This window comes from Manis javanica, chromosome 1, assembly GCF_040802235.1.
Source record: "Manis javanica isolate MJ-LG chromosome 1, MJ_LKY, whole genome shotgun sequence".
Lineage (NCBI taxonomy): Eukaryota > Metazoa > Chordata > Mammalia > Pholidota > Manidae > Manis > Manis javanica.
The window spans coordinates 26,509,821-26,521,878 of NC_133156.1; the positions used below are offsets into that span (position 1 = coordinate 26,509,821).

At 45.1% G+C, this 12,058-nt stretch overlaps 1 protein-coding gene across 1 annotated transcript in view; it reads left to right on the forward strand.

Annotated features, from left to right (window-relative positions):
- Positions 1-501: 501 nt before the first annotated feature.
- Positions 502-12,058, forward strand: part of GLRA1 (glycine receptor alpha 1) — a 57,160-nt gene continuing 45,603 nt past the window's right edge. Inside the window, exons 1-2 of the mRNA XM_037015821.2 lie at positions 502-561; positions 9,640-9,817. Of these exons, the coding sequence (XP_036871716.1) occupies positions 502-561; positions 9,640-9,817 (238 nt within the window). The remainder of the gene's footprint in view (positions 562-9,639; positions 9,818-12,058) is intronic.

The window sequence follows — 12,058 nt, forward strand, 5'->3', positions numbered from 1 at the left end:
CTCCTCAGGGGAACTTTGAGAATCATTGTCCCTTGGAAGAGCCAGCAGAGCGGAGCGCTTAACAGTGTGGGCCTCAGAAGCCACTGACCTGTGGGCGGTGCCACCTAGAGGCTTTGGCTGGATTTCTGAAAACATTAAGTGTGGGCTTCCTCACCTGTAAATTGGAGGCAATGATGTCATCTCCATAGAACTGCTGAAAAGATTAAATACAGTAACAATGTAAAGTACACATAGTAAGTCCTAAGTGAATGGCAGCTAATATGTCTTTATCTGTTTTTATCTTATTATTTTTCATCTACAATATTTATATTCCCAGGTCTTTGCAACCTCAAATGACCAATCCCTGCCGATCTGTGCAATCTTTTTTCCCAAAATTTTTTGTCCATAGCCCTGAGCTGCGTTCTCTGCAAAAGCATACTTTTCCAGTGAGATTTATCTGATTAAAAAGAAAGCCGCATTGAAGGTAATGAGAGCCATTTGCTCTCCTGTCCAACTCGTGCGATGCATCCTGATTATGCAGTGCCTGCTAAGAGCTTTGACTCAGGCACAGTGAACCCACAGGTCTGTCTTCAGCACTGAAGCCTCTGAAGAATCTGCCTGGATTCCTCACAATATAACTCCTCTGGGGGCTACTTGATGCCCACTGGCTGAAGACAAGAGTTCTTTCTCTGTGGTACCAGATTGCAGAAATGACACTGCAGGTTAGAGATGCAGGCAAATTTCCCCCAAGTGAGTCATATAGCAACATTCCGGGCAAAGTGAAATAGTTGTTGTAGAATTATAATTGTAACCTAAGGGGCAGAAATGAAGGGTTTATGCGCAGATATTGGTTTGGCCTTGCCACTGGTCCAAGTCATTCCACCTTGAAAGAAAAGGATGGCTTCTTCCATTTCCCTGCCTTGGGTTTTCCCAGAGGACATCAGGTGTCTTCCCCAGAGACTGACTAAGGGTAACAGGACCAGAATTTGGGGCTTTTTCATTCCAGTTGAATCACATCACTGATGCCAAGTACCTGAACAGCTGAATTCCACATCCTCTGAAATGTCAGATGTGTATCACCCATTTAACAAATATTTATTGAACCCTGACCATGTGCCAAGCTCTGTGCTTCATGAAAACCACACTTATTCAGAGCCTGGAAAGCAGCTTGCAAAACCATTCTTTCCGGTTCTTGTCTACGTAACACCTCGACTGCCCCAATTCCAAGGGAATGGAAGGTTAGAACAGAAGGTTGAGCTTGAACCAGACAACTCCAAGGGCTACCATGACTCCAGCATTGAAAACGAACACATGGAACAAAGTGAAGGGAGGTGGGAGAAAAGCAGATGCCCACACAATTCAAGCAAATGCAGTGCGGCGTGCCAGAGGGAGATCATCACATGCATCTTATGCCTTGATTTCATTTGTAAAATGGGGACAGACATTCCAACCTCTCAGCCTGCTAGAAAGAGAAAATGAGATAAAATATGTAATGTTGTTTCTTGCTGTCAAATAAGAAAAGTAAAAACAAAGTTTTTTGGAAAGAAAATGAGAGGCTGTGAGAAGTAGAGCCTCCCTCCCAGATGAATACATTTGATTATCTACAGGACATTCAATCCTAGATGGACTAGATTTGAGGATCTGTGATACTGTAGCAGGGCCAGGACTAGGGTGAGGTGTGTGAGGCTTCAGGGTACAGCATTTCAGGAGGTGGTCACTCTCAGGGCCCTGCGAGTGCAGGAGGGGTGCCCACATGACCCTGAGCCCGAGTGCCTCCTTCCATTTTGCTAGGTGCCTCATTCCCTCTCCTACTGCTGGCCTGCTTTATGGAGATACATAAAATAAAGCAGATTTAGTGGATGGAAGGCTGTCCAGAGGAACAGACTGGACACGATGATAAGGAGTACAGAGAACCCTAGAGAATCAGACTTCCCTACAGGCAGGAGGAGAGCCTGATGGGATCTCAAGGTTCCTTCCAGCTCTGAGGAGACAACATTTTACCTTACTGCAGAAGACAGTCCTATTCAAATACATGTGCGCTTTACTCAGCTAAGGGTTCCTTATTGGAAGCATATAGCTGTGGGAGGTGGAACAGAAAGGGGGAAGGATGCCTTCTTCTGTAAGACCCTGGGGAGAATTGGGCTCAGAGCATGCCAACTGTGACATTCTGCTCCCAGGGGTGCTTAGTGGATCACCAAGTGAGAATAATGAAATGTCAGGCACTCCTAAGCCAGCCTAAGCCTCTTACCGCAATCAAATAAAACCAGAATTGCACAGCTGGCGGGGGGAAGCCGGTGTTGACCTAAGGACGCAACCCAGGCAAAGCTTCAGGTGAGCAGCAGGACCTACACTGCATAACAAGCCCCGAGTCTCCGGTGTCAGAGCCAGAGACAGGAAACCGGTTCAGTCCACAAGGCCAGAGAGTGCCAGCCTCACTCGGCCCACCCCTTCCCAGGAGCCTGGGGCACCAAGCCCTCCCCACCACCTCTCTATTCCCTGTCCAAGGACAGTCCACAGGCAGACAAAAGCATTCTCCCCCAAGTACACAATGTGGACAACGGCAAATGTTGGGTCTTTCTAAAAGTACAGAGAAGCTAAAACTGATAAAATTCAGAAAAATTCTCTGATTCACATCCCCACCCCCCTCCAAATACTGCCTTCCTCCCCTGACATGCTATAGCAGTCCAATTATGCCTCCTAAGATGAGTGGCAACCTCTTGTAATTGTTTATGTACCTAATCTATTCTCCCTGCTGAACTGTAAACAATGAGAGGGCAAAGGCCATTCATCAACAAGTGATTATTGATTGCTTCTACATGCCAGGCACTGAACCAGACACAAACTCTGCCCACACGGAGTGCTTCTCCAGTAGGCAGTGACGTATTTATCTGCACCCCCCCCCACAGTGCCTTATGCATATAGTGGTTGCTTAATAAATCAGAAGGATCACGAGATTTTAGAGCAAGAGGGCCCATAGAAATGAGACACGCCACCACTCCACAATCTAGTCCCAGGGCAGAGGCTGAGGCATCCGGCTGCTTCTGCCCTCTGGGCCCTAGAACCCTTCTACCACCAGGGGAACTGAGTGGGTCCTCAAGGTAAAATTGTTTTCTGTGCCTGATTGAATCCAAAACTGCTATTTCACAGAAGAAGACATTGAGGGACATCTAGGAAAAAAGAATTAACCCAATTCATAGAATTTTACACAGAAAGTTACAGTCAGAGCCAAACATACACAGTGTTTCCCAGCTCCTGCCTAATGTTTTCTTCTCTGTTCCACAGTAACCTTCAAAATTATGTATTAAGTAAATGCCCATGGGAACACAGAGCAGATTTTCATGAAACCTCTGACTAGTTGACAAGGTAGTTACTACACAGAATAAATACTAGCTCATTGGATCACCTCCCTGCCAAGGCAAAAGGGATAGATTTTCTGGCCCAAGTCAGAGGACAAGTTGCCTGGAAACCAAGTTGGACACCCACCATTTGCAAGTATCTTTGGAGGGCTCATTCCCCAAGCTTGCCCAGACCACAGTTCAACCTCAACAGAAATAACTGAGAAATCAGGACAGATTATTCTGACTGTAAAGGAACTGAGGGAAAATAATTTTCATTTAACTTGCATACCCACCATCAGGACGCAGACCGGGAGGCCCAGCCCTCGCTGCCGGCAGCCCCGCGAACCGCCCATCTCCTTGTTTATCACTACTCTCTCTCTCTCTCTCCTCTTCCATCACACACACACTGAATTTCTCTTGGTTCTCCAAGTCCTCTCTCACCTCTAGACTTTACGCATGCTCTGCCTTCTACCAGAACACTTCCTCCCCTATTTCCTCCAGGCCAACTCCTTAACCAGTCTTTAAGTTTCACTGTAAAAGCCACTTTCTCCACAAAAGCCTCTTGGAAACCCCCCACCCTCCCACCAGGTGCAGTCGGGTCCACTGTGCTCACTGAATCCTCCATTACAGCAGGAGCCAGGCCTCAGACACCTCCCTCTCAAACCTTCCTCTCCTCCCTGCTTCCCTTCTCAGCCTGCACCTCCAACTTCTTCCTCCAGCCCTACGAATTCCTCCCTTGGTTATCTTCAGCCTCTTTCTGTGTGGCCCCCTCCCCTTGTCCTTCCTCTCCTTTCTCACCCCTGACCTCCTGCCTTCCCTGTCCATGGCAAACTGAGGAGATGGAGTCTGCTGGAGGGACCCCCTCTGGTAATTCCTGGGGGTGTGGTGCCGTGCAGGGTGTCATTGAAACCGTTTCTCCCTGGTATCCTTGCCAGCTCCAGCTCATTTGAAATGCCGATTGACAGCTCCATATTGATTCCCTATTTCTAATTGATGTTGCAACTGGAGAATGAGAATCTGAGCATTGATCTGGCCTTTCTTCCAACAAATCCCTGAGAAATGAGTCTTGCCACGGGAGAGAAATCTTGAGACTGGATGGGGCAGAACCAAGACACAAACACAGGTCAGAGCAGTCCAGACAAACTCAGGTCCCAAGACCAGATGTATGAAAAGGGAGGGGGGAGGGAATATTATAGACAATAAAATAATTGCTTAAGGCCAGAAGGGCTCTCAGAGATTATTCTAATCTCCTCATTTGGTAGTTTGGGAAACTGAGAGCCAAAAAGGCAAGTGACTCACTGAAGGTCACACAACCCCCACTTCACAATATCACCCTGCCTCCAACCCCACTTTGGAACCTCACTCGTGGACTTTCTATCACCTCTGTCACTAGGAGTCAAAACCGAGGCCCTTTAGGTAACAGAGTCTCTGAGTGTGACAAATGCCCTGACAAAAAGGTGGTGCTCTAACACTCTGTCCAGTCACTGCAGCTCTTCCCTAAGCCTTCTGAGTGAGGGGCAGAACACTTGGTCCCAGAAGACCTCACTGTCTTTCTGAAAATTACTATTAATCAAATTTGTCTAATCTGAGTCTGCTTCACTATGTTATATTGCAGTAATCCCTGAAACAATCTACATCACTCCCAAATACTTATACAGGGTCATAAAATCCTACCAATCGAATGTCTCACTCCGCGGATTCATTGCCAGCTTCTCTGTCCAGTAGCTCACAGTCTATAAGCAAATGTTTAAGTTCACCAGAGGTAGTGGTACTGAAAGTGCACCAAGGACCCCTTGGTGCATATTTATTCTGCACAGAAGCACAGAGCACAGATCTACTCTACTATCAGAGGCCTCTGCGCAGAACTAATTCTGTGCAGAATGCACTGTCTGAATACAGACAGAAATGTACAATGATCATCAAGTGCAGGGGCATGGCTATTTTGACATTGTAATGGAGGCTTTGTGAAAAGAATTAGGGAGATTTTGGGCTAGGGCAGTAAAAAATGTGGGATGATTTTAGGGGATTTACACACAGTAACAGTGAATTATTATTGAACCAATTCCCTTTCAGTCCTCATCTCAAGAAGAAAGTCTCAGCTAGGTGTTAAAATGTCTCTAACACTTTCCCAACAACTGCGGACCTACCTCTGGTACTGAGAGCAGGCCTCAGGCTCAGAACACTGGCAATCAAAGGAATATAACTAGAATTTTAAACTCTTCTGTTTTGTTTTCACTACATTCACTATTAATTGTTATTTCTATTGTGGCAAGTAGTACTGGTTTTTCGTTTGTGAGTAGGGAAATATAAAATCCCCTTTTAAAGCATAAGTTTTTAAAAAGTGAGGCACTTTAAGGAAAATTTTGAGTGACTAATAGTAGAGGTAGTACAGAAACAGAGCAAAAATTGTGGAAGTGATACCCACAAACCACTGGCATAGGTTACATAGAAGAGTTGGGACTAGAGATCTCAAAATTTCAAAGAATAGTGCTGCGAATCACTTGACAAAACAGAGGATCATTTGGTAGTTCACAACTATTTCTTCTTCATTTTTAAGTGTAGCAAATTCAAAGTTGTGTGTATCAGGATTGCTGGGAGTCAGGCACCTGTTTTGATTTTCTTATATGTAACAGAGTATATATAACAAGCTAGGAAAACAAATAGTAACAATGGCAGCTATCATGATTTGTACTCTTCACAATTTATATACATCGCAGCATTTGGATGAGGCAACACTTGAAAATTTGAGTTCTAACACTTTCTCTCATTAAAGTGCTGTGTGACCGACCTGAGGCCAGGTGCTTAACCTCGCAGTCTCCATTCCCTCCAGTTCAGCTCACAATGCCAGAGATGTAGGTGAGTCAGCAGCCAGGTACCCAGATTGCAATGGCCTTGTTGCGGACATGACATGAGGGTTAAGATAATAAAAGGACTCTTCAGCTTTGGGGGGGATTCAGGTATTAAATGGCACATTTTGCTAATAGAAAATGGTAAGGGATAATTGGGGGCAAACTCATTCTCTCACTGTACCACCTAATACGATTCAAGCTTATGAAAGAGGCCTAAGGGCCCAGAGATTGCTGCAGCGCTAGTAACTGCTGGGAGGGAGTACTATGTTCCCAAATCTTATTATCTGAGAGGAGGGGCTGGAGAGAGAACAAGAGCTTATGAAAGCTTCATAACTACCACTCCTAGAGAGGTTCTAGAAGTGAATTACAGCAGCAGAAAAGTTGTAAATCACCAGTTGTAGGCCTGTGGTCCCCTGTGCTCACACCAGAGCTGCATAGCAGCCATGAGTCTGGTGCTGAATGGAGAAAAAGACTGGAATCATGGTCCTAACAGTGGGCTATGGAAAGCATCTAGCAGGACTTCCCAGCCATGTGGGCAGAAGAAGCCCCCAGACTGGTTCTGAACTGCTTCAAACACACACACACACACACACAAACAGAACAAGGCAAGAGCCAGACAATATACTGGGTGTCTGCTATGTTTGCAGAACTGTCCTAGGTGTTTTTCTTTTTTTCATCTGTGCTATCTCATTTACTCCTTGCACAAAACTGACATGTGAGGCAACTGAAGTTCAGAGAGATGCAGTAACTTCCCCAAGGTCACACAGCTAGTAAATAGCCAAGACAGGATTAATTCCAAGTCATCTGTTCTGTTCATTCTTTTTGCACTATTCTATATTACATCTCACAGTACATTTCAGAAACACATACGTGCAACATACATACCACATACATACATACATACACAAAGGGTATTTTAACATTCATACCCAGTACCCCATGTATACACCCCACATACACACAAAAACGCCCCTACTAAATGCCACACCTAACAATACACTTTCACACAAACTAAGGCATTCATATTTTGGCACATATAAATCTATTTAACACAATCCACTTACAGCCAATAATCCCCATGCACACCCTAATCCCCAAAACATATATATCCTCGCACTTGTACACATAACATGCATACACAGTACACCTAGAAACTCACCCACATCATACAAACTCACAAATATCTATAAAAACTATAAAATGCAATGTGGGATTCACATATAAATCAAGTATAAAAATCAAATGAATATTCATATTTGACCTGATTGTTTATAGTTCATAATGTGAGATCAAAACTGAAAGTTTCTGTGGTGACCGCCCTTGCACTGTTCACCATGTAAGAACTTATTCACTATGTAAGAATTTGTTCACCATGTAAGAAGTTGTTCGTTATGCTTCAGAAGATTGGAGACTGTTGAGAACTAGGCTTGGGGTTGATTAATGATTGTGCATTGAGTCCCCTATACAGAATTTTATTTGATCAATAAATATGAGAGATGCCCTCTCAAAAAAATAAAATAAATAAAATAAAATAAAAATAAAATAAAATATAAAATAAAATAAAATAAAATAAAATAATAAAATAAAATAAAATAAAATAAAATAAAATAAAAATACAAAAGATGGAGTCACAAAAAAAAAACTATAAAATGCATTTGTCCCTCATCCTGTCAATCAAACTAGTTCTTTGGTATATGAATAAAGGATCTTCAGATCACTAAGCATGAGTGTCTCACTAATCTTAGAATGCCTTCGGAATCTTCAAAGGAATACCAGAATGCTTTCAGCATGTTTCATTACTGGGTATAATTATCTAATTTTTTTCTATTATTAACCCTTACATGAATATTTATGAATATTCTACTAACCAGGATATTTGATTAAAGTAGCATATTATTTATTCATTCGTTTACTGTGCAATTACTTGAGCACCAGTTGTTTGAGACACCATGGTAGACACAGTAGGAGTTTAAAAGAACAAACAAACAATAAAAAAAAAACACTAGGATTCCTGGTCCTAAAATACAAATACTGTATTACAAGGTTCCATGCCCCAGGGTCTGGTGATTGGGGGATGAGAGGACAGAGAGGTAAGGGGATGAGATGGCTCTGGAGCTCCTAGTCCTAGAGAATGGGAAGTGGTTGATGCCATCTGGGGACACTGGTCTGCAAGAGCCACGTGTGGAAAGGAAGCCATGGCGTTTGGTCTGGAGATGATTCTGAGGCACAGGCTGAACAGACAGATGACACGCCCTGCAGGTACTTGCAAATGAGGAAAGGGGGTTTAAGGGAGAAGCCAGAGTGGAGACACAGATTTGAGAGTCCCCTATTAGAGGTAATCACTTAAACAGTTCTCACTACGAGATCAGAAAAGGGCCAAGGCGAAGAACAGGAGTCACTGAACAGAAAGCCTCGGGGAACACAATGCCCTGCTTGGCGAGGTGACGGAAACTCCCCTCTTACACAACACACAGGTACGGGCATCTCTCTCTCTACATGTGCACTTCCTCCAGTGCACCAGCCCCTCAGCACAACAAGACAGAGCTGCATAGCTCCCAGCTATCTACTGGGTATACTTTCCAAAACTAGGCAAGCTCAGTCATCCAAAGTAACCCATATGATTGTTCTTCACCCCTTCAGCTTACCATCTTGACTCTCTAGAAATCTGAAGCCTTTGAGATTGTGGCAGGGTGGGGTTGGGAGGGTGGCCACTGTGCTTAGGCAGCAGCAATGAGGACCTAAAACCACTTTGCCAGGTAGGAGTGGGGAGTGGTGGTACAGAAACTATGTGAAGCATCCCCAGCAGTTTGATTTCAAGTCACCCAAATCCTGACATTGAGGCTACCACTGATTTATTCTGGAACCTGTAATGGCCCCTTCCACTATTTGTGCCTCAATTTCCCCAATTGAGCCTTTTAAAGTGTATGTTTCATGAGATATTAGTCCCATAATTATAGGTATCTAAGCTTGTCAAAGGTTCTGAGAACAATTGAGGCTAAAATGCCTGAATAAATGTGTGCTCCAGAACGCATATGACAGAAAAGTTGACTTGGTTGCTTTTTGTTTTTAATCAGTGACTCTGATTCGGAAGAGAAACTTTGGGGAAAGGCTGGCCTTTTTGATTTGTGAGATTCTTTCTGGTTGTGTTATTCGACGGACCTAGGAGAGTGCAGGCACCTAAAACCCAAGGTGGGGCACCGCAGAATTTAACCCTTTAATCTCCTCTCCCGAGGAGACCCAGCAGCCGGTGTGATTGCTGGAAACCCTACAGATGCAGCCTTAACAGAGTCGGCAGCTTCTCAGCAGCAGTCAGGCACTCGGCTTCCTGCCCGGATCCCTTGCCAGCTGTTGTCTGGGCTGGGTAAACAACCTCACCTGGGCCCTAGCTCATGAAGGACCTGAATTACCTCTTTCTCAGACTGAGAACACTCTAGTAGTTCTTGGGGCTGGGCAAGGCTGGGACATGATCACAGCATGAGAAAAGGCCATTATTTACCCTCTGCTTTCCTCTCTCCCTTCTTAGCCTTGCTGCCTCTAAGGAGGCTGAAGCTGCTCGCTCTGCGCCCAAGCCTATGTCACCCTCGGATTTCCTGGATAAGCTAATGGGGAGAACCTCTGGATATGACGCAAGGATCAGGCCCAACTTTAAAGGTAGAGAAAACTCCCCTTCAGAGCCTCAGGAATCTGCTTTCCTAGATAACGGAAACAAGCAGCTTGGTGTTGGATGCAGCGGGTAGAGGGTACGAATCCCATGACTCTCCTCTGCAGCAGGCAGACGCTATTAGTTCAGGCTTCTTCCCAGCCAGACCCAAACAAACCTCGAAGAATCCAACTCAGCAGTCCAGGAGGCTGTGTGTGAATCAAAACCTATTTGCCACCTGTGCCATAAAGGACAGATAAACAAACACAGAGTGTGGAGAAATGGGTTCCAGTTTTTGCTCACACACAAACTCACTCACTCGGCTTTGAGAAGCTTCCTCCTTCTCTGGGCCTCAGCTTCCTCATTTCTGCAGTGATGGCTTTGGCTCCACTGTGGTTTTAAACCATGCATCATGGAGCTCAAGGGCTTCCACCATGCACTCCAAAGGAAGAAGCAGAGGGCATAATGAGCAAGCCCACCCTTGCTCCTTCCCCAAGCAGCTCCACTTTTATTTGTTTCACATAGGATGCTTCCAACTACAGTTCCTCTGCTGAGAAGTTCCCAGGGACTAACAAATAATTTTGAAACTTTCTAGTCTAAATCAGAGTCACAATTTCAAACACCTACAGGGATAAGGTAGGTAACTTAAATGAGTGAAGTGAGCCAAGAGGAAGGCAATAGGGAGTGGTGGAGACTATGGAGAAATAGAGGTCCAGGCCCCTCTAAGGGTGGCAGCCTCTCCTTAACCCAACCCATAGTTACCCTAAAGGAATGTGGGCCCGGTGTTGCCAGATCATCCAGTACTCCAAGAAGAGCCAGAAATCAAGACTTGTGCAAAATTTTCTGATTCCTAAAACATGTTAATTCCAGAAAATATGTTTATAAGCCAGATATGCCCCATGGGTAGCCAATTTACAAACCCTCACCAAAATGATCTGAGGAGTTAATCTTAGCTCTCTGTAACAAGAGGCCTTAGCATCTGTAACAAGAGGGCCTTAGCATCTGTAACAAGAGGGAACTGGTTCCCTTGGTCCACCGACACCTCAGGAGGTTGTGACCACCTCAAACTGCTGAGCAGAACTCTGCAGGTACAGTTGTACGGACTTCCTCGGGAGCCTGCACACCCCGACCTTCCTCCCACAGTCCCGGCAAAAATCTTATTTCAAGGACCCACTGCCTGTTTCCTAATTAGTTATTGATTCCAGATGCCCTTCCTCACTTATTCTTTTGGCTCAAGTCCAAGACCAAACAACAGATATGACAGCTGGTAACGGTTTCCTAATATTTGCTAACTTTGCCCCCCATTCTCCAAGCCCCTCCTCAGAGTGCTCTGCAAACAAAATGGCCTGGGAGATGCCCTGAGGGTTGTGTTTGGGCCCCCTTCCCACCCGCTAACCTAGATGCCCCTTCACCTCCAGCACCTTGCACCTGAGGCCCTGCCCTCCAGCACCATCAGAACGACCTTGGTTCCCTGGATGCTGGGTAGGTCAGGGCCCTGGGCCCGACCCCTTCTCCACGTCCACAGCCTCAGACACCCACAGGGACCATGCGGGTATGACACACTTCAGGTATGAAGCAGGATGGGGATAAGAAAAGAAAACCAGAAAGCAAGGGCTCATCTAAGGGAAGCCATTTCTCAGCTCCTACCAGCAGCTGCCAGGTAGGAATGCAGGCCTTCCAAGACAAGACTTTGAGTCTGGGGTTTTGTGTGAAATCTTCCAAGTGGCGGCTAAATCATATCTTTTAGAAACACCATCGGCCAGATTAAACACATTGGATAACTGACCGCCAAGTTGCACGTGTGTCCCTTCTCCGTGTTCAGGAATTCCGCCCACCACGCCCCCTGGTGGGTTCTCCGGGAATTCTGGCCTGAGCGCTGTGGTCCTGCTCTCCTGAGAAAAGAGGGCTCCTGTTGAACAGGTGTGCATCTCGGGTTCACATGCTAGGTATCCTTTGTGCGTATCACTGTACTTAGCACATAGAAGGCCCTCGATGAACTTGCATAAATGAATGAATGAACAAATGAACCAACAAACATGATTAGGTTCACAGTAGTTAAGTGTCTTTCCCAAGTTACGCTATCAGGACTAAGGACTTGAATCCAACTAGCTACTCTGAGTCAATTCTTTGTCTAATGCTAGTGACTTAATTGTTTATTTGCTTATTTTCTTATTCATTTATTTATTTACTTAGCAGTGGACATTTTTAAGAAATACAATGTCACCCAGACTATCAAACTGTTGAATCAGGGC